Raw genomic sequence first — 22415 nt, forward strand, 5'->3', positions numbered from 1 at the left:
CCTGTCAGCATACAAGCTGAGTTCAAGGGACACTGAGCCCAAAAGTGAGAGAGCATCCAGTCCTGGAGCTCCACCCTCCTCCCTCCAAGGACAACTTGTAGTGTGTGACCCTTGGAAAGGTGTTGCCAATGACACCAACTGTTATTAAAATAAAGACACACTTTACTGGCAATTCATTCATTCAAAAAAATGGCCACCATGGGCCAGGCATTGTTGTAGTTGGTGGTAGGCAGAGCTTTGGACAGAAAGGAGGTAACCACAATAATCTCTTACCCCCCGCCACTGCCACACCTTACGTAGCAGAATCGCAGCCCAAAGATGATATGATTTTACTCTGATTCATAATGTTGAATCTTTACCCAATTTCCCTTTCTTTACTTTTTATTTTGAAATAAATATAGGTTTACAGGAAGTTCCAAAAACATTACAAAAAGGTCTTACGTACATTTAGTTTCCCTCAACAATAACATCCTGTATAAAACCAGAAAATTGACGTTGCCACCATCCACAGATTTTGCCAGTTTTACATACCCCATTTGTGTGGGTGTGTGTAGTTCTGTCAATTTCATCACCCGTGTAAATTCATGTAACCTCACCATAATCAAGATATGGAACTGTTCCATCACCACAAAGATCTTGCTCCTGCTACCCCTTAGTAGTCACACACATCCCACCTTAGTCCCCCATCCTTAACCAACCCCTGGCAATCACTAATCTATTCTCCATCTCTCTAATGGTGTCATTTCAACAGTATCGTAAAAATGGAATTATATGTCACCTTTGTGATTGGCTTTTTTCACTCAGCATAATTCCCTTGAGATCCTCCAAGTTGTCACGAGTGTCAATAGTTCATTCCTGGTGACCTCCCTGGTGGTCCAGTGGTTAAGAATCCGCCTTCCAATGCAGGGGATGCGGGTTTGATCCCTGGTCAGGGAACTAAGATCCCACATGCTGCGGGGCAACTGAGCTGGCGCGCCCAGAACTAGAGAGAAGCCCGTGTGCTGCAAAAAAAGATCCCACGTGCCCCAACTAAGACCCAACCACCCAAAAATAAATACATACATACATACATACATATTTTTTTTAAAAAAATCATTCATTCCTTTTCACTGCTAAGTGGTATTCCACCATCTGGATGGACTACAGTTTATCCATTTACTCATTGAAGGACAATTTGGGTTGTCCCAGTTTGGGGATATTAAGAATAAAAATGGCTATTGAACTTCTGTGTGTATATTTTTTGTGTAGACACGTTTTCATTTTTCTGGGATAAAACGCCCAGGAGTGCAGTTGGTGGGTCATATAGTAAGTGCATGTTCAGTTTTATAAGGAAATGCTGGGCCATTACCATGGTGAAGCTGGGCAAAGCGGCAGAGCAGGGCCTGCAGCAGCTCTTCAAGAGCGGCCAAGTTGCCACTTGCTGGGGGTTTTTATGCCTATCTTGGTTTACCCAGGATTTAAGAGGGGTGCAGATGCTGGGAATGGCCGAGCCAACCTATTTTGAGCTTACTTTGGGGATCAATGACTATTTGGTCATCTGGATTTGGAAGCAATCAATGGACAGGAACAACATGGAAGGTGTGCGCTCTGGCTGGGATGAGCTGGAACAGTGCTCACCAACCAATGGCACACGGCTCTTACTTCACAGATGCATCTCTACTGACTTATTTATGATACACTGCATCAAAATTAATATTTTAAACACAGTTTTAAAATATAAAAAAGAAACTGCCAAACTATATTCCAGAGTAGCTGTGCTATTTAACATTCCCACCAAAAATGTATGAGAAATCAAATTTCTCTGTATCCTTGTCAGAATTTGACATTGTCACTATTATTTTAGTTGTTTTAATAGGTGTAATAATCTTATTGTGGTTTAACTTGTGTATCCCTAATGGCTAATGGTGTTGAACGCAATAAATATCCTCTTTGCTAAAATGTATGTTGATGTCTTTTGCCCATGTTTTTTAATTGGATTGATTTTCACTGAGTTTTGTGAGTTGTTTATATATCTGACATGAGTCCTTTGTCAGATATGTGACTTGCAAATTAGGTTTTAATTTTTGATGAAGTTCAAGTTTCAGTTTTTTTCTTTTATGGACTTTTTCTTTTTTTAAACATCTTTATTGGAGTATAATTGCTTTACAATGGTGTGTTAGTTTCTGCTTTATAACGAAGTGAATCAGCTATACATATACATATATCCCCATTACCTCCTCCCTCTCGCGTCTCCCTCCCACCCGCCCTATCCCACCCCTCTAGGTGGTCACAAAGCACCGAGCTGATCTCCCTGTGCTATGCAGCTGCTTCCCACTAGCTATTTTACATTTGGTAGTATATATAAGTCCATGCCACTCTCTCACTTCGTCCCAGCTTACCCTTCCCCCTCCCCGTGTCCTCAAGTCCATTCTCTACGTCTGCGTCTTTATTCCTGTCCTGCCCCTAGGTTCTTCAGAACCATTTTGTTGGGGTTTTTTTAGATTCCATATATATGTGTTAGCATATGGTATTTGATTTTATCTTTCTGACTTAACTTCACTCTGTATGACAGACTATAGGTCCATCCACCTCACTACCAATAACTCAATTTCGTTTCTTTTTATGGCTGAGTAATATTCTATTGTATATATGTGCCACATCTTCTTTATCCATTCATCTGTCGATGGACACTTAGGTTCCTTCCATGTCCTGGCTATTGTAAATAGAGCTGCAATGAACATTGTGGTACATGACTCTGTTTTGAATTATGGTTTACTCAGGGTATATGCCCAGTGGTGGGATTGCTGGGTTGTATGGTAGTTCTATTTTTAGTTTTTTAAGGAACCTCCATACTGTTCTCCATAGTGGCTGTATCAATTTACATTCCCACCAACAGTGCAAGAGGGTTCCCTTTTCTCCACACCCGCTCCAGCATTTATTGTTTGTAGATTTTTTGATGACGGCCATTCTGACTGGTGTGAGGTAAATACCTCATTGTAGTTTTGATTTGCATTTCTCTAATGATCAGTGATGTTGAGCATTATGGAGTTTTTGGTATCATACTTAAGAATTCTTCACCTAGCCCTAGATCCCAGTGAAGATTTTCATTTGTTTTCTTCTAAACGTCTTCTAGTTTCATGTTTCACCTTTAAATTTATGATTTTTTTCTTTTTGCTTATGGCTTTCCAATTACTCCAGTATTATTTGCTGAAAAAAACTATTCTTCATTGAATGTTCCAAAATCAGTTGGTTGTACTTGTGTGAGTCTATTTCTGGGTTCTTTATTCTGTTCCGTTGATCTATTTGTCTATCCCTCTCCTGATAAACTGTCTTAATGCATCTCTTCAGTGAAATATTGCAATCAGGCAGTGATTCTTCTCACTTTATTCTTGTTTCTAAAAATTGTCTTAGCTACTCTGGTTTCTTTTGCCTTTTCATGTAAATTTTAAAATAAGCATGGCAATATGTCAAAGAAACCCCACAAAACTTTGCTGGATTTTAATAGGAATTGCATTAAACCTAGAGATTACTTTGGGAAGAAATGACAATTTACTATGCTGAGTCTTCCAATCCAAGAACATGACATGTTTCTCTGTGTAGGTCTTTGCCTTGTTTCATCAGTGTTTTGTAGTTTTCAACATACAAGTCTTATGTTTTGTTAGATTTACATGTTTCTTTTGTCTTTCAAGTGATTGTAAATAGTATCAGCAGGTTTTTAATTTCCATTTCCATGTGTTCATTGCTAGTATGTAGAAATAATACAATTAATTTTTGTATATTGATCTTATATCCTATGACCTGATGAACTCATTTAGTTCTAGTTATTTGTAGATTCCTTGGAATTTTCTACATAGATCTTCATCATATCATCTACAATAGAGTTAGTTTGATTTCTTCCATTTTAATCTGCATTCCTAATTTCATTTCCTTTTTCTTGCCTTGTTGTGCTGGCTAGGACTTCCAGTATGATGTTGAATAGAACTGGTGAAAGCAGATATCCTTGCCTGTCCTGATCTCAGGGCTGGTAAGCACCTAGTCTTTCACATCATTAAGGATGATGTTAGCTGTAGGTTTTTGTATAGATGATCTTGTCAAGTTTTATCATGAATGAATGTTGAATTGTGGCCAAAAAATTTTTTTTGCATCCATTGATACGATCTGTGATTTTCCTTTCCTACAGGCTTTTTGAAATACTGAAAAAAAGCTTAGCGACTTCCCCATCTGACAATTCGCTCAGACTGGGAACTCAGCTCCTACCACTCATCTAGTGCACCATGCCTCAGTGTGTTCCAGAGAATGCAACTTGGCCTGGCATGTGGCCAAAGAAGCCCAATGTAGGAAATGCTGCCCAGAGTATGTATCCACTGCTAGAGATTTACAAAACACATCAGCATAGCCAAGGCTCAGAAAAGCCCTGCGATATAGGCTGTTACTCTCAACATGGAATTTCCCAAACTTATCTTACCAGAGTCCTTTTTTGCACAAACTCCAGTATGTTCCACGAGACTTTACCTGAAACACACTTAGGGAGCCGCTCAACTGAGTCTGACCCTTAATTTGCCGATGATCCAAAGGTTGAAAGAGAAGTCCCCTGACCAAGGTCACAGATAGTGGCATCACAGGCACAACAGGTCTCCTGCCCCTGACCATGCTGCTTTGACATGCTACCAAGTCAGCGGGCAGCCCTGCCATACCACACGCCACCATGGAGAAGAGGAACGTACCCACGTCACCAGTCTGGCCCCTTTAGTGGCTCTCGGGCCCTTCGTCCCCACTGAGCTTGAGGATCAGGGGCTCAAATCCTTATAGGTTCAGTGGGGTCCATGGGTGGGTGGGTATGTAATGCAGGCTGGGCCAGTCATGCTGTTCTAGCTCCCTAACGGTAGCACACGTTTCAGGGATGGGCGTGCAACCTGTTGGTCCAACAAGACTCCAGACCAGGAATTATTAGAATTACTGGGGGGGAAAAACAGTTTTTGCATGGAGATGATGCTAAATTAGAAGAAACTGAGCTAGAGGTACCAGGAAGCACCAGGCAGAACAAAGTTGTAAGATGAAGAGAAACCTGGTTCCTTAGGACATGCCTGAGCCCCATCTGGTCAAGGCTGAAGCAGAACCTCCCTCCAGAACTTAAATGACAGACTAGTTAAGTGCCGTTTCCCTCAAACCAGTTAGATGGAATCCTGTCGGTTGCCAACAGAATCCTAATTTGCCCGTGAAGCAGTGTGGCCCGGAGCAAGCTGTCACTGAACTGGCCCCGTAGATCCCTTTCCATCAGGAGGTATCATTTCCCCCAAGACTCCACAGCGAAGAACAATCTTTTCTGCCCCCCTCCTCCCTGTCCCCTACCCACCCTCAGACCGACATCCCCACGCGCGCTTCCCATCAAAAGGACGAGAACACAGGCGGCCAAAGGCAGCTTGGGCAGTACTCGATATACATCATACATTTATTATTAGTGAATATCCCTCTGAAATCAGCAACAATATTAAAAAAAATAATGATTGCACTACTTGGTCAAGCAGAACTAGCAAGTTTCATTTTAAAAAAAGTACAAATCTGTTAAAAATTTCAATCAGTATACACATATATAATACAACATACTAGTTATGTTAAATGCTACAAACCAATGTGAATCCAATGGAATGGAGAAAACCACACATTTAAGCTTTAAGAACCATTTTTTTCTCTATATATTAGCATTTTCTCAAATACATACATGGGAAAAATGAGGTAACTGTAAAATGTGCAAGGAACAGGGCCCCCCAAATTACATATATTTTTATATATATATGTAATTTTATATATATACATATATATATATATATATATATGTATATGTATATATATATATATATATATATATATATATATATAAAAGACCTTTCTAACACAGAATACAGGCACTGGGCCCAGCCAGGGCTGGGGGACAGCACCCACTGTCATGCCTAGGCCAGAAGTTGGTAAATAAAAGAGTAAACAATGACAAGCCCCCACCACAGGAAATCATTGGTAACATGGCATCTATAGCAAGGTCGGCAAATCACAAACATCCTAAATAATTGTTTTATAAATCTTTTTTTTTTAACTTTTTTTTTTTTTAAATGTTGTGTTTCCCCCCCAATAGCTGCTCGTTGGAATCACTGCTGCAGTCAACACACCATCCGTGAGCCTGTTTCCACCTGCCCCAGGAACTGTTAAGGGTTTCGAAAACCTTTTTTTTGGGGGGTGGGGAAGGGAGGGGGTCGGAGAGGGTAGTTCTCTGTGTAAAACAGGTGGGGTTTCAACACTGCTATAAATATAGAAATGTCACCTGGAGTTATATACAGTAAGACTCTGGGTTCTCCATGGGGTGGGGGCCAGGCTGATGGGGCCCCACGGCAGGCTGGGGGGAGGCGGTGGGCCAGGGCCGCTGCGGGAGAACGAGGGTGGTTGGAGCATCCCTGAGGCAGCAGGCGCCAGGGGCTGCCTGCTAGGATGTGCCGGCCCCACACGCGGTTCGTTCGGGGCAGCAACCCCAGCGGGGGGTGAGGAAGAAACGGAATGGGACCCGGGTGGGTGAGGGTAGGGAGCTCGGCCAGACCCTCCGGGGGCTCCTCCAGGTCTTGGAGGGCAGGGCTCAGGCTGGGAGGGGGCCCCTGGAGGCGGGGTCCACACCCTCCTTGGACCCTGTCCCCCTGGGACTTCCCTGGAGGAGACACGCCCAGGCAGGTGGGAGACAGGCCCTGGCTAGAGAGGGAGAAATGCCCTGAAAAGCGTACGGTCCCGGTAGGCTCTGGGGACGTGTGCAGTACAGTGCATGGCAGTTATCAGCTGAGCACAGACCCCCCCCCACCCCCCCAACCCCACCCATGACCGCCAGCCGCCTGGCCCCGCCCCAGCCGCGCACATGCATGCAGACCAGGCGGCACCACCAGACCATTCCCTGCCCCTGGGCACTTGGTCCTGGTTGGTCCCTATACACCCCCCCGCCCATTAAACCAAAAGAAAAGAAATTGTTTAAAAAACCCACACCCTCAAATCCTACACGCGATTTTGGGCCAAATGAATAAACAAAAACTGCTGCTCCTCACGTTCATGCAAAACGACAGAGAGGGGAGATGGGGCATGGGTCTGGGCCCTGTCACCGCCAGGCAGGGGCAGCCACCAGCAACACAGGAAATCACTCTCCCTGGCCTGGTCCAGGCCCCCTCAGGATACATGCCGTCCCGGGTCAGGGCCTGCCTCCCACCTGCTCGGGAGGTTGGCTCTGATGCCCTCTAGCCTGGGCTTGGGGCAGGAATGTTGTACCCGAGGTGAGGGTCCTCTAGGGAGCCAGCCCCACCCCACAACAACCTGGGTGGGGCTGGCTGCCTGAGTCTGTCTGGGGTCAAGGCAGGAGAACCCACTGGCCTCCTGCCACTGTCTGTCCACGCCTGTCAGTGCCACCTGAGCAGAGCGCACACCACTTCAGTGCAAGAGACCAGGCGACCGAGGACAGCACCCCCTTTGCCCATCCCGGGGCCAAGGATCTCCACCAGCCACACAAGGGTAATGAACCCCTGGCTCCCAGGGCCGGCAAGAAAAGGAGACAGACCCGAGGGCAAACAGGAGAGACTGAGTTAGGGACTCTCAGGCCGCTCCCTGGCGGGCGTCTTTTAGACTGGTGGGCAAACGGGGAGGGAGTCTTTGGAGCTTGGCAAATGCAAGGGCTTATTGCAGGGGCTTCTCTCGGGCTGACCCTGGCACCAGCTCTGGAGATGCAGGCAGGAACGGCAGGGCAGGCCTGGGCCACGCCCTCCTCGGCCTTCCGGGGCCCCCGGAGTTTCCAGAGCTTTGGGCAGGGTTCTCCTGGGTGGCTGTGGACCTCACTCAGCCTCCCTGGGCACCTCGGAAGCGTCGGCCCGACAAATGGGACACGTCCGGTTGGCCTGGGGGGAGCAGCCGCACATCAGGCTCCACTCTCACCGGACCCCCAACCCATCCGGGGCTGTTCTGCTGCCCGGTGGGGACCTGGCTCCCTGAGTGGAGCCGGAACTTCTGGATGCTGAAGAGGACACGAAGGGAAGCCCTCCAGTCCACCCTCCTCCCTCACTACACCAGGAACACCTGGGAGCAGGCGTGGCTACGTTACCTTCAACCACTTGTCGACACACTTGGTGTGGAACTCGTGGTTGCAGGGGAGGACCCGGAGCAGCTGCCGTGCCTCGAAGTCGCTGAAGCAGACGACACACCTGGGAGGAGGGCACAGAGCGTCACCCGCACACTGAAGGCGAGGGCAGGTTCGCGGCAGAGCACGAAGCGCTACCCTGGGAAGACCGCAACGCATCTGTGCTCACAGAGAGACAGGAAGGGGCGCAGGGCACTCACAGCGTCTGCTCTGACTGGTGGCTGTCAGGATGAAAGCGGTACGATGGAAGCTGCTCGATGTCCGCTTTGGTGAGGCCGCGAGGCTTGGCGTCTCCCAGCCGCTCTGCCAGGTTCAGGAGGGCCTGGACGTGTGCAGGAGGGGAGGGTCAGTGGCAGTCAGGGCTGGAAGTCCCCCATGCCCCCACCTCCCAGGACAGGGCTCCACGGGACCTCATAGTTCTCCATCTCCACGTCATCCACATCAAGATCCAGGCTGATGGTGGGCCCCATTGCTGTTGGTGACATTGGCAGCATCGAGCTAGGGGGAGATAGGTACGCGGGCCCGGGGTCAAGGTCAGTAGGCGTAAGGGGCGCAGAGCTGCTCCCGACTCCCGCCATGAAACAAAGCCCAGAACTCTGCACTGTTCACACCAGGGACCCCAGTGTCTGTCCCAAGATGTCGCAGTAGGGCAGGGAGCCCAGCTGGTGAGCGTGAGTGTGCATGTATGGTTTGGCGGGGATGCTAGGTGGCTCGAGAGGCCCCGGGACCCCACGGGGCTGTGTTTGGCTCTAACCACTAGAGGCCCCAGAAGAACAGGGCACCACAGCTCTGGGGCACATGTACAGGTACTTACAGGAAGTAGGGCAGGAAGCTGGGGTAATACGGTGGTGGTGGAGGCGGCGGGGGTGGTGGCGGGAGCGGCTGTTGTAGGCGGTATCTCTGGGTGCTCAGTCTCCGGGGCATCATGTGGGAATATGGCTGCAAGAGGGGGGCCAGGTGCACGTCAGCCATGGGCCTGTCTCCCGGTCACCCTAGATCCTGGGTGGGGAGTGGCACTTACCACACCAAAGGACAGCTCCTGGTGCAGGGTATCGTGGGGCAGGTAGTGCAGGGGCACGGATGGGGACAGAGTTGGGCCCGGGGCAGAGGTGGAGTAGGTGAAGCTCCCCAGGGGGTGCTGATCCCCCCGCAGGTCCACATCACTGTCGAGCCGCTGCAGGGGCTGGAAGAAGCAGGGGTGAGTCAGCAGAGTCAGTGACAAGGAAAGCCCCCACCTCCCTGCCCCACTTGCCATCCCCTCTAGCATCAGACCCATCGCTCAGACTCACCATACGTGGATGCTGGGTCTGCAGCGACACAAACTGCCCAAGAGGCGCCATATGAGCGGGCTGGGGGTGTGGGGCTGGCGGTGGAGGGTGCAGGATATAGTGGTCACTGGAGATAAGGTGGGGGTAGGCCTGATAGGGCACAGGGAGCTGCTGCATGGTACATGCCTGGATCAGCTGCTGAGAAAGGGGGCAGAGGCTGGAGAATGTTCTTCTGGGCTCTGGGCTGGGTCTGCTTGTGGCTGGGCCAGGGGCCATTCCACCCAGCGAGCGGTCCCAATCAAAGGCCTCTGGACCACCCATCCCTGGCCTAGGCCTCCCAGGCAGGACGTCTTGCTCTTAAGACCCACAGTTACCACTCCAAACCATAAAGCAGGCACTGGGAGCAGGGAGGTCCCTGAACTCTGAAGTGCCCTCCCACTGGACGTGAACGCACATATGCCGTTCTGGACAGGGCTGTGGCCTGGAGCCGAGCAGACGCTGACAGCCTGGATGGGCGCTGTAAGCTCAGCTCAGTTCCGACACTGGCCTGTGCCTGGGGCCTTCAGCTGGGGGCAGGGCAGGAGGCCCAGGCGCTCACTCACCGGGGGCGGGAGGCAGCAGAGGGGATAGTGCTGCCCGCTGAACATCACGGAGCATGCTGGGAGCTGCTGGGTGCTGCAGCCAGGGATGTGTTGGCCTGTAGGCAAGGGGAAGCCTTGGGTCGTCACTGTGGTGACTGTGTAGGACAGAGGGACAGGTCCCTGGTGCACCTGCAGGAGGAGAGACCCAGGAACTGTAGGGAGGCCACTCTGCTGCCCCCAGGTGAGAAGCAAAGTCCTGCCGGGCCAGCTCTGGTGAAGGTGAAGTCAGGGCTTGCTCCCTCTGCTCCTCAGACCGGCTCGCCAGAGGCCAGGGGCAGCGGGGCGTGGGCATGGGGGTTCCGCTTACCTGCTCGTGGAGATCAACCATGAACGGGCTCTGCTGGGAGGCTGGGTGCAGCATTCGGGGGCTCCCGCCGGCAGGAGCCGAGGCTCGGCGCTCCTCTACGGGGAGGTATGCTGGTCGGGTCGGCGGCTGCTGGGAGGGTAAGCGCTCATCCTGGGTAGGTGGGCTGGCCAGGGGGCCCTCACGGCCAGGGCTGCACCACAGAGAGGAAGCCCCAGTAGCACTGACGGGGGCCGCTCATTCACAGAGCATGGAGAGAAGCCAAGGTCACTACCCACTGGGGAAGGAAGACAGCTCAGGGCCCTGTGCCCTACCACCCCTGGCCCCTGTGCCCCAGCCCAGGCTGAAAGCTCCAGTACCAGGGGCTCCGGGCGCCACAGGACTGGGAGGTTCCCTCCTACCTTCCCCAGAGCTGGCCTGGGCTGCTGCTGGGTCCTGCAGAGAATCGCCGCTGACCCACAGGGGCAGAGGGCGGCCACCTAGTCACTGCCAGAGCCCATGGCTGCATCAGGGGAGGCAGAGGGGTGGAGGGGCTGGGCCAGGGCTCACAACCCTAGGAAGCAAACCGACAAAGGAACTAAGGTACAGAGAAGTCCAGTCCCTTGCTCCATTAGGGGTCGGGGAGACAGAATCAAACCTCTGCAGCCTGGTTCCAGAGGCCACTGATGCCCACCACACCCTGGGCTCCCCAGGCAGCGCTGCGCTCTGGCACTAGGGTTCAGTCTTGGCCTGCAGGGAGTCCAGGCCTTAGTTTCCTGCGCTGTGAAATGAGATCAGGGTCCGCCTCAGGGTAAGTTCAGAGGGCTGGCCGGCATGCTTCCAGGCCAGGGGGCTCTGGTAAGGCCCCCTCAGGGTGGGGTCTCCAGGAAAACCTGTCCTGGCGTGGGGATCTACAACTCTGACCTCTAGGTAACTGGGGCTCCTGAGGGGACTCCAGCTTCCTCCCTTCTGTCTGGTTGGCTCAAGATGGATTGCAAACAGGCCTGGGGCCTAGTTCTTCCACTAGTAACAGGTGAGAGGTTCTGACTTGGTTCTTGCCCTCGGGGTTCCCCGTCCAAGCCAAGTCAGTACAGTCATTCCTCAGTATCCACGAAGGATTGGTTCTAGGACCCCCACGATACCAAAATCCGAGGATGCTTAAGTCCCTTATATAAAATGGTATAATATTTGCATATAATCTACACACATCCTCCCATGGACTTTAAATCATTTCTACATTACTTATGATACCTAATACAATGTAAATGCTATGTAAATATGATGTAAATGCTATGTAAGTGACAAATTCAAGTTTTGTTTTTTGCAACTTTATGGAATTTTTTTCCCTAAGTATTTTAAATCTGCAATTGGTTACATCCATGGATGTGGAACCCATGGATAGAGAGGGCTGACTGTATACTTTCTTTTCATAATCTGTTCCCACAGTGCCTACCCAAATGGGACTTCACCTACTCTTCAAGTAAGGTACTGTTAGCCTCATTTTGCAGAAGAGAAAACTGAGGCTCAGAGACGAAAGGACTTGCCCAAGGCCTCACAATAAGTGTCAAAGCTGGGAGGTGGGCTGACTACCAGCCTCTTGCTGCACACTGATGCTGATGGGAAGGGGTCCAGCCCAAGGGTTCTGGCAGGACGTGATGAAGGAAGTCAACCTCTGGTGAACTGGTGGGTCTGGCGTGCAGCCAGGCCCTTTGTGTGTGGGGGGAGTGCATGCAAACCAGACCCAACACAGCCCCCAAGTGGGAGGTGGGGCTTGCTGAGAAAAGAGGAAGCAAGAACCTAAACCTAAGGGAGGAAGTTGAGTGAGAATGGGGCGGGGCAGGAGCTAGGGTCCAGGTGGGGAAAGTTGGGGGGACCACTCATTAACTCCAGAGGTTGGAATGAGGCCCTGGCAGGGAAAACTCTGGAAACTGTCAGACCCTGCAATGCTGAAGGGCGCATCCAACAGGACCAGCCTTTGGCTGTTCCTGCCACAGGGAACCCTGCCTCCATCTAACAAAACTCCTATGCTTCCTTCATACCCAGCTTTAAGTGTCACCTCCCTGCTAACACAGCTAGGGAACCGGTGTACTGTCCCCTCAACACCTTGTTCCTTTCCTCTGTGCTGGGCTTTACGTGCATGGGCCCTGACTTTCAAAATGAGCCTGAAAGGGAGGCTCTTCACCTGATAAGACAGCACAGGGCCAAGGCCACAGCCACAGTAGAGCTGAAATTCACATTTCTCCCACCCAACCTGGGCTCCAGCACTTGGCAGAGGGGTAGGCAAGGCCCAGTGACCAGCTTGTGTCCAGCACAGGGCAGGCCCGATGTGGTAAATGCTCACTGGAGAGCCAATTACATAGGTCTAAGGCCATGTCTGGCAGCAGTGAAGTTAGTGCCAATGATTAAAAACTGGGACATAAAAAAATCTGTCCTTTCAGTGTGTTGTGTGTGTGGCGGGGGGAAGGAAGCAGAAAATCTGGTCCCACTGGGCCCTCATTTCTGCTTGACCCACCTCACTCTGGGCATGAGTTTTCTCTCCAGGCCACCCCAGGCCCATTCCTTGCCTGCCCACCACAGGTGACTGGGGTCGTGAGCCCCCAGCGTGGGCCAAGTGCATATCCTTACACTCATGTGTACACACACAGCCTCCTTGATTCCTGCTGATAATCCAGCCGAGCAAACAAAGGCCAAGAGAGACTCAGAGGAAACCCCTAAATAACTTAACAACAGACTCCTGACCCACCCCAGATTTTTGGATCAGAATCTTTGGAGGGTTGGGGAACAAGGGCACCTAGATTTCTACTAAATTCCCCAGCAGTTTCTACAGCAGAGGCAGGTGCTTGAGAACCTCTGTTCTAACTGACCTCTGAGATCCTGGGAGCCCACAGTCCTGCCTATGAGGAGTATACAATACTTCCCATGTGCCATCCTGATAAGTCCTCATAGCAACCTTCAGAAGTAGGCATGCTGAGGCTCAGAGAAGTGAGGTCCAAGGCCAGTCAGTTGGAGCTGTGAGTGCACTGGGACATGGCAGTGGCCTCAACTGCTCCTCTTGTGCCAGGCTGTCTTGAAGTCCGGGCAGTGTCAAGGCTCAGGGGTGCAGAATCACAGAGGCCTAGGCCCATGGGAATCTGCTCTGGCCAGCCTCTTCAAGGACACCCACACCTCAGGAAAGGAAGTGGCAAGGAGCCGAGAAACCCAACCACCAGACAGAAGGCCTCTAGCTGTGACTGACGGTGACAAAGATGACAGTGTTGACCCTTGCATTCTTACACACAATACCCTGACTTCTGGCCAGAGTCTTGGCTGAGGATTGGGCACATCGCCTCCCCTCTCTGAGCCTCAGTTTATTCATCTGTAAAATGGGAATAGCCCAATAATCACCTCCCAAGACTGCTTAAAGGCTGCTGCAGTGATTTGTAAAGTTTAGGTGTGACCGATCACTATCAGAAAATACAACAGGCTGACCTTCACTCCCACCCCCCAAGCAGCTTAAAGATGCTATTTTAAGCTCTGCAGGAGGCAGCTGGGAAACATGCCTCCCTCAGGGAATATCCCCTCCCAGCTGGCAAGGGAGGGGACCCTGGTTCTTGACTGGAGACAGAGATGTCCCATGGGGAACTCACCCACTTCACAGTTGAGGAAACTGAGACCAGGAGAAAGAAAGTAACTTGCTGCAGACCACAAAGCCAAAGAAGGACAGAATTAGTCCTGGCTGGCCCGCTGGCCCAGATTTCCTCAACCCCTGACTCTCATTACCATCAGTAACCTCAAGAATTACCTAATGCCAATTCTCTACTGCAGGCCCTAAAGGAGATCAGGGGAGCTTTCTCTTTCAGGCATCCTGACTAGACCTATTGTGGAAAGAAGCAAGTAAGGCCCAGAGCTGGAGCAGCAACTTGCTCAAGGTCAAACAACAAGGCCACCACCTAACTGCTCTGCCTTTCACCACACCTCCTCTGTGCTGGGCTCTCAGTGAGGTCTCCGTAAAAGGGTCTTGAGGGTCCCTAAATCCAATCTCGCCCAGAAGCAGGGACTGCACCTTGCATCCACCCCCTCGCCCAGAAGGCAGCCAACTCCCTAGTTCCTATCCCCATCCTGGTCTAGGGAGATCCTGACATATCATTTGGGCCTGGGGGCTGTTTGCAGGTACAGGGACTGTTTTGCAGATAAGCTAAGTCAGGCCCTGAGAACAGGAGCAGACTCAGGCAGGCTGAGGAGCCCCCCTCCCACCCCTCAAAAAAGAGGCGGGTTGGGCCCAGCACTGACTGGTGGGCAAGCAGAGCTCCCTAACTGTGGTGCCTGGAGGCAGCTGAGAGCAGGACCACCAGGCTGCGAGTTAAGAGTTGTTGGCCAGCCCAGACTCCCTGGGTGACCTTGGTCAAGGAAATCTTCCCTTCTGTGCGCCTCAGTTGCCACAACTGTAAAATGGGAGTGGAAATCTCTCCTTCCCAGAGCTCCCAAATAAAGCCACAAGAGGCAAGACGCAAAAAACCAGGTGGTCACATTACTGGGGGAGGAAACCAGTGTCCCTGAGGAGCAAGCCCCTCCTCAATGTGGGCCAGGAGCAGGTTGCGGGATTCGGGGAGCTTCCTCAGCCATCCCTCCCTGGGACTGGGGACGTGGGTGGGGAGGACGTGGTACAGATACTCGCCCAGAGAGGGGCCTCCCTCATCCCCCTCTCACTCCTTTGTGCCGGGCTCGGGGGGACATCGGGGGCTGGAGGCCATACGGCGGCGTCGGGGCCAGAGCGCTGTGACTTTAAGAGCCGAGGATCCCGGACCATGTGCTCGGCGTGAGACAAAAGCAACAACAAAGGAAGTGGCGGCGGCAGGGGGAGGGGGCGGCTCCTTCCTCTCCAACCGCAGCGCTCTGCCTCTGTAGAAGGGAGACTCGGCCTGGCCTTGGGGGGCGCTGGGGGTGGGGAGGGGTCCCGGATTCTAGAGGCCTCGCCATCTCCCCTCCGGACTGCCCGTAATTAACTCCTGCAGAGCCAGCTAGATCACAGCCCTCAGTCCCAGGGGAAGGGGGGGGGGCAGGAATTCCAGGGATGCGGAAATCGGGAGCTGGAGGCTCTGGCCCCGACTCACCTTCGGCCGCCTGGCCACACGTTGACTCCTTTGTTCCCGATCTAGGACGGCCAAGCTGGGCAAGAGGCGGGGGTGGGGGGGGTGGGAGTGTGCTGCCTGGACCCTTTAAGAGCCCCCGCCCTGAGGAACAATGTGCTCCCTTCCCCACCCCCCCGGTCCAGGGGCAGTCCGGCTCCTTCCGGGGCCCTCTTTCTTTGTTGTCCGTCCGCCGGGCGTCTGCCTCGCGAGGCCCACGCGCGGTCAGTCTCTCGGCCCAGGCCCTCTGGGAGCGGGAGGCGGCGCAGGACGCGGCCGGGTTTGCGCAGCTGCCGGCGACTGGCCCTTTAAGAACTGTCCGCGGCGGCAGCGGAATGTAACAAACCCCACATTTGATTCACAACATTCGAAGCGGCGGGGTCGCGCGCCGGGCGGGAGGGGGGCTCGCGGGGGCGCGCCGGGAGATTCCGGCAAACAGTAGCCGACTGCTCCCCGCGAGGGCCCCGCCCCTTGCTAAGAGTTCCGCCCCTCGGGGGCGCCAAGAGCCAATCATTCGCCGAGACTCGGCACGTGATTAGTGGGCCGCCATCTTGGAAGGCAGTTTTTTTTTTTTTTTAAAAAACCTCCTCTCGCCCCCACCTCCTCACTTAAAGTGCCCGCAGCCATCACAGGAAAGGGGCGGGGCCACATGGTCTGACCTAAAGAGGGGAGACCGCGCGGTAAGCAAGACAAATTGGCTGTAACTCTAACTTGCTATGCAAACTCACAAATCACTCATGCTTCTGAGGCTCAGTTTCCCCGCCACAGAAGTGGGTCCCGCCGGGAGAGCCGCAGCCCGGACTTACTGTGTCATGGTCCCCTCCTTGGGACGGCGCCTGGGACACAAGTGCAATGGACCTGAACTTCGACGGGTCAGGAGCGGCTCTTAGGCCAGTCCGAGTGGTTAGGAAGGCTCTAACAGCCCTGGGCCGGCAACCTCCCCGGAGATGACGTCAGCCCCGAAAGCTACTGCGCCGCGATGACATCATGGCCTGGCCTCCTCGCATCTCCTTGTTTATACTGCGCGGTGGCTTTAAAAAGTTGGGAGGGGCTGGATTGCCCAACGAACCAATAATGGGCAACCCATGCAAATAAGCTAACGCTTGTCGGGAAGGATTGGCCCGGCTCACGTTGACGTCACAGAGACATTTAAACACCCCGCCCCCAGCGTGGCCCGGGAAAAGGGCGGGGAACAGTTTGAAGCTGGAGCAGCAGTCGTCCCGCGCTCTAATTGCTCTAGGCGAGGCCTCGGAGAGCTCCCTGCTTAGGGGGATTGGGGAACTAAACCCAATGAAGTCTTTAGTTTTCTACTGTACTCCTCCTAGCAATTATGAGACGCATTACTACAACCTGCCCATTTTACAGATGGGTAGAGAGAATCAAGAGGGGTGTCATTCACCCCAGGTTACAAAGCGAGGAAGAGTGGCCGAGCAGATACTTGAACCCAAGCCAAAGCCCAGCGTCGTTCCCCTTTGCCTCGACGCCTCCCCAGGCAGACGTTATACAAAGTGGGGTATTATCTCTACATCGATAGAAAAAAAAAAAAAGCTGGGAGCTGGGAACAGGTCAAATAAATTATGCATATAATCAATAACAGGACTCCTCTGTATGCAGCTGCACTGACATAGGGTTACCTCCAGCACAGCCCTAAACAAGATACCAGCAAAAAATGTTAAAACATTTGTTAAGCCTGTGTGTTGGGGTTGCTGGGTGTGTGTGTGTGATTTTCTATGCTTCTTTGGTATATTTCATAATCCCAAATTTAAAAACTGAAAGAAAGATACTGAACAGAGTATAACAGTATCAATGTTTTTAAAAATTGGATATATACAGTATCTGTATATAGAATATTCCTGGAAGGATATACAGGAGACTGATTAATAACTGTCCTCAGGGAGAACTGGAGGAGAGCACTGGGTCAGGATAGACTTTTTATTGTATACGCTTTTGTACATTTGCTCCTTAAAAACAAAACAAAACAAGAAAAACTCTATACAGTATAACCTACTGAAAATTCTAAAGAAAATTACTGTGAAAGAGTATGTTTTAAATATTTTAAGCCATAAAAAACTTGTGTTCCTTTAGAGTCAGAAATCCCCCTTTGGAAAGGGTATCCAGTGGAAACAATCCAGAAGGAAGCTGGGGAACAGACATGCTTATCCAAGTGTTGTTTAGACCAGCAACAATCTGACACCACAATGTGGATGGCAGCCAGCAACACGATGACTGAAAAGGGTACCCACTCGCTGTTTGCATATCTCTAAGGACAGAAGATCAAGTTCATGATGCAGTGCTACAGATGTTACCTGGAATGCCAAACTCTATCCATCATAGTTAAACTACGTGTGCATGAGAATAAATGGGGTTGCGTTTCTCTAACCATCTCCTTATCAGCAACTCTCCCTTCTCCTAAATCCCTTCCAACCTTTTATTTTTCTCACTCTGTAAAAGCAATCAGAAAATCCTTCCCACATTCAAAGTGCCTACATTGTTAAGACCACCCCCCTGCTTGCCTGTGTAGGGATAGAACCTGCAATGGCTCCCTAATGCCTGGCTTTCAGGGCTCTGTTTAACAAGACAAGCTTCCCTTACCAAACTTTTTTTTTTTTTTTTTTTTTTTTGCGGTACGCGGGCCTCTCACTGCTGTGGCCTCTCCCATTGCGGAGCACAGGCTCTGGACGCGCAAGCTCAGCAGCCATGGCTCATGGGCCCAGCCGCTCCGCGGCATGTGGGATCTTCCTGGACCGGGGCACGAACCCACGTCCCCTGCATCGGCAGGCAGACTCTCAACCACTGCGCCACCAGGGAAGCCCCCCTTACCAAACTTTTCAGGCTCACCTCTCCCCAGCCTCTCTCCCATGACCATGGCAGTGCTCCCTCTGGCCTTCCCTGCCTGAGATGCTCTCTCTCTTCCTTTCTACGAATCCATTCCTCTTCTCTGTCCCTTGAGGCTCTGCTCCCATCTCACCTCTTATAGGAAGCTGTGAAGTCTCTAGCTTGTACTGAACTCCTCTGTCTCTGAACTCAGGCCTAGACGCACCCTGACCTTCACTTCATGCCATTTAATTTGCACACAACCCTGTCGTGATTGCTTCGTGTCTCACTCAGTAATCTCCTCCTGGGCTTCCCTGGTGGCACGGTGGTTAAGAATCCGCCTGCCAAAGCAGGGGACACGGGTTCAATCTCTGGTCCGGGAAGATCCCACATGCCGTGGAGCAACGAAGCCCGTGCACCACAACTACTGAGCCTGTGCTCTACACCCCATGCACCACAACTACTGAGCCCGCGTGCCGCAACTAGCAAAGCCGGCGCGCCTAGAGCCTGTGCTCTGCGACAAGAGAAGCCACTGCAACAAGAAGCCTGCGCACCACAACTAAAAGTAGCCCCTGCTCGCCACAACTAGAGAAAGCCCGTGCGGAGCAGCGAAGACCCAACACAGCCAAAAATAAATAAATAAATAAAGAATCTCCTCCTGGCGGAAGAGGATACAGCATTTTTAACTGCACTGACATTCAGCCTTCACTGAGAGGCAGACACCACGGGGTAACCAGTCTCATTTTATGGTTGAGGATCTGAGGGTCAAGGAGGTGAAGTGACTTGCCCGAGGCCACAATGTGAAAATCCTTTACCACTCCCCACCCTCAGAAAGTGACTCCAGTAACTACTCCACAATCCAGTTACTCCTTTGAAGCCACCAAGCCTCTGACTGTGCCATTCTCTCAGTCTAAAATGTCCTCAACACCCCTACTCACCTCTGGCCAAACCCTGCTCAACCTTCGGGGCTCAGCTCAAAGGCTGCCTCCTCGGAGCCTCTCCTGACCATCTGCTGGCTTCTTCAATATACGGCATGACTATTATCACACCACATCAGGATGGCAGAAGGTATCTCCATGGGACTGCTCTCCCTACCCGCAGCAGGGCCTGGCTCACACTTCCTTGGATGCCCAAGGAAGGGACTCTGTATTGCCCTTCCTTGCCCCTGATGCTTCAGGGCCAGGAAATCCTTGCCCTGCGTTCTCTCATGCATGACCCTCTAGTTTACGCCCCTGGGAGGCCCTCAGTAAATTCCCACAGACCTCTGGGTTCCCCCCAGGACCGGAGGCCAATAACACATCTCCCTCTGAAAAACCTTGCTGGGTGCATGCAGAATCACTCTGGAGCAAGAGGGAGGGAGGCTCAATTTTACCAGATTTCTCAGAGAAGCCAGAAGTCTGGACTTTCCTCTCAGGTTCACTGACAAGTCTTATGCTTTGGAACCCCAACGTGGGCCCAACGGCCTGCATACCTACTCTGTGCCCCATTCTTATCACCCCACCCCCACTCCCTTGAAGGCAGGTTCTGTTACTTTCACCTTACACAGATGAGGAAAGTGGCTAAGGAAATGACTCCCCTTGCCACAGATCCCAGAAGTGTAGCCCAGGTGGGGGTGGCTCACTCTTGCCCAGGCATCTGCCTCGAAGCTCTGTGGAGAAATCAGGGTTCTAGAGTCTTCTGCATGATCTGGGCAAGTCCTACCCTGATCATCTCATTGGTCCTTCCAATGACCTAAGAGCTAGGTACCAGTGTTTGCTCCAAGAAGCTTGGGCAAGAGAGGATATGATTCACCCACCGTCACACAGCCATCAAGGGGCAAACCTGGGATCACATTTTAAACGAAGATTAAGTTTGGTGCATGCAATGCAAATGCCAACACAGGGTCCCCAAGTGTTGCTCAATAATCAAAAGCACAGATGTCCTGGGGCAAGAGACTCTCCAGGTCCCAGAGTGGAAGAGTGGCAGAGAGGGATTTGAATCCTGGTCCCTCGAGTGCAAAGTACTGGATGCTACAATCCAGCTTCCACTCCCAGGCCTCCTCCGCAGGAGATGGGAGGGATTCTGTGCAGGCAGGAAGTAGGTGGGGTCATCGGTTCCTGCTGGAGCCCTCCCCTGCTCCATCTGCCTACCTAAGACCTGGACAGCTGGCTGCCTCCTTCCCTCCATCAGGATCAGAAAGTACTCCACTCCTTTTTTCTAAGACCCCTCAAACTCTCCTCCAGATGCAGGGCCTTCCCAAGTGGAGCTGGCAGAACATAGAGATTGAGGGACCATCCAGGGACACACAACACAGCCTGGTAAAGCCAGCTCAGGACACAGACCTCCCAGCTACCCCAGGGCATCAGACTTGAGCCTCACGCTCCAGGCTGGGGGTTGACAGGCCCCCTGCCAAGTCCTCTCTGCTCAGGGCAGGCCTGAACACACCTGAGCCCCAAGCTTTGTCTCCCCTAAAAAGCAGAGGCTGTTTGTGCATATGAGGGAGGGCAGAGTGTCTGTAAAGGTGTTCCCAGGTCTGGGTCCAGGGCTGCAGCACTCTGGCTCCAGCTTTGAGACTTGGTCACTTATGTGGTCTCACTCTTCTTCAGTCTCATCTGTAAAACCAGGATGATGACAACACTAATGACAGATGACATTTACTGAGCACTTAGTGTGTGTAGCACTGCTGTTCATCTCCTATAGGCTACTGAGGGGGCAGGCATACACTGATGGTTAAATACAGAGCCTCTGAAACCAGCCCACCGAGGCTTGGACCCTGGCTCTGCCTTTTATCAGCTTGGTGACCTTGAGGAAGTCACCACCTCTATGAGGCTCACAGTTTGTCCAGGTGTAAAATGGGGGCGATTATACCTACCTCAATGAGTAAATAGTGGCTCTCACTTGTGTGTGCATCTTCGGCGGTACCTGCCTGGCTTTCTGGGTCTGGGTCTGCGCTTGAATGTGTGAGCTTTGAGGGTAGGGCGTTGGGAGGGGCTCCCCTTTCTGACTACCTCCCCGCTGTAGCTCTCACCACTGGAACCCACAGGGTCTGCAGAGGAAGGAGCAGGTACCATCACCACATCATCCGGTGATGAAAATCGGGGGCTGTAAGAGTGGGGGTGCCTGGCAGACCCAGGGAGAGATGAGTCCAGCCGAATTCCCCATTTTCCCTCTATCCAAGGCCAGTTTCCTACACCCACATCTCCTTCCCGCCCCGACACCATCTCGACTCGGGCTTAATAGCCCTCAGGCAACAGAAGGTGTGTGACCTTGGACAAGACACAGACCCTCTGGAGTCCCCGCCTTCCTACGCCCTCAAAGCAGTAACCAAGCCGCTGGCGCGCGGCGGTCTGCTCCCCAGACCCGCAGCCGCCCCAGGGCAGGGCTCGGGTCGCTCTGGATCCCCAGCGGCTGGGACAAGGAGCGTTGGTAAAGTGGGGCAGTCGTGACGAGGCCAAAGGACTGCAGCTCTGTCCCGGACGCCTGGGGCCCAGCCGAAGCCGACACTCGCCAGGGGTTGCGATCGGGGCATGAGTGGGGCGCAGGGCACGCTGGGACTCGTAGTTCCCAGGGCCTCCCGTACTGGGGCTCTTAGACCTACCGGGCGGAGCAGCTCTGGCTCCGGGTCCCGGGACAGCGAGCTCCGGCCCTGCGGGCGCAGGCAGCGGCCTCGCTGGATGTCCCTGTGCTACACTGCCAGCCCGCGGCCGCCCCCTATCGCTCCGTCTCTCTGGCCCCGCGCCTGGGGTGCAAGGCGCAGGGTCCAGGCCGGGCGTTACCTGGGGCCGCGGCGGGGCTCCACCCCCACCGGGAGGCCGGCGCGTCGCTCCCGCTGCAGCCGGGGGTCCCGGTCCAGCTGCGGCTCGCGCCGCCTGCCGCGGCCCCCCCTCTGGCCCCAGGCAGTGGAACCGTCCACGAACCTCTTCGCCCGGGCGCGCGCACGCGCGCGCGGGGTCCACTCCGGCTACGCAGCTTCACCCTCCCTCCCGCGGGGTATGGAAGTACCTGGACTGCACCAAGCGCGCGGGAGCGGAGGGTGGGAGGAGGAGGAGCGTGTTTCGGCCACGCCCACTCAGTGTCCAGCGGCAAAGGGCGCGCAAGGGCAAAGAGTCCGGGGCCTGGCCTTCCAGCCGCCGCCTTACTACTGTGTGCCCTTGGCGAGTGACTAAATAGGAAAGATATTACGACTCCGTGGTCGTT

General features: G+C 52.8%; 1 protein-coding gene and 1 pseudogene across 14 annotated transcripts; one reads left to right on the forward strand and one right to left on the reverse strand.

Moving 5' to 3' along the window:
• Window positions 1-1349: 1349 nt before the first annotated feature.
• On the forward strand, window positions 1350-5242 carry LOC132597038 (mitochondrial import receptor subunit TOM7 homolog; annotated as a pseudogene).
• A 168-nt stretch (window positions 5243-5410) lies between these two features.
• RNF44 (ring finger protein 44) lies at window positions 5411-22154 on the reverse strand. Of its 14 annotated transcripts, none has more exons than XM_030846917.2 (12): window positions 21995-22109; window positions 21091-21264; window positions 10743-10894; window positions 10345-10534; window positions 9999-10166; window positions 9418-9594; window positions 9150-9311; window positions 8943-9067; window positions 8539-8626; window positions 8329-8450; window positions 8093-8192; window positions 5411-7889 (listed from the first exon to the last, which is right to left on the reverse strand). In XM_030846917.2, exons 3-12 carry the CDS (start codon window positions 10847-10849, stop codon window positions 7827-7829), a joined length of 1302 nt encoding a protein of 433 aa, XP_030702777.1. In that variant the 5' UTR covers window positions 10850-10894; window positions 21091-21264; window positions 21995-22109; the 3' UTR covers window positions 5411-7826. The 14 variants fall into 14 exon arrangements, with proteins under 14 accessions (XP_030702777.1, XP_060152637.1, XP_060152640.1 ...); XM_060296654.1 differs by lacking the exons at window positions 21091-21264; window positions 21995-22109 and adding exons at window positions 15411-15740; window positions 16232-18040; XM_060296657.1 differs by lacking the exons at window positions 21091-21264; window positions 21995-22109 and adding an exon at window positions 22136-22154.
• Window positions 22155-22415: the final 261 nt, after the last annotated feature.

The sequence above is a fragment of the Globicephala melas genome, chromosome 3 (assembly GCF_963455315.2).
Source record: "Globicephala melas chromosome 3, mGloMel1.2, whole genome shotgun sequence".
Taxonomy (NCBI): domain Eukaryota; kingdom Metazoa; phylum Chordata; class Mammalia; order Artiodactyla; family Delphinidae; genus Globicephala; species Globicephala melas.

Coding starts and splice junctions, on each gene's coding strand:
- RNF44 (XM_060296657.1), bottom strand. CDS start 10,849: ATGCAGCCATGGGCTCTGGCAGTGACTAGGTGGCCGCCCTCTGCCCCT. Junction 8,627..8,942: donor AGCTTCCTGCCCTACTTCCT/GTAAGTACCTGT, acceptor ATCTCCCCCTAG/CTCGATGCTGCCAATGTCAC. Junction 8,451..8,538: donor TGGAGATGGAGAACTATGAG/GTCCCGTGGAGC, acceptor GCACACGTCCAG/GCCCTCCTGAACCTGGCAGA.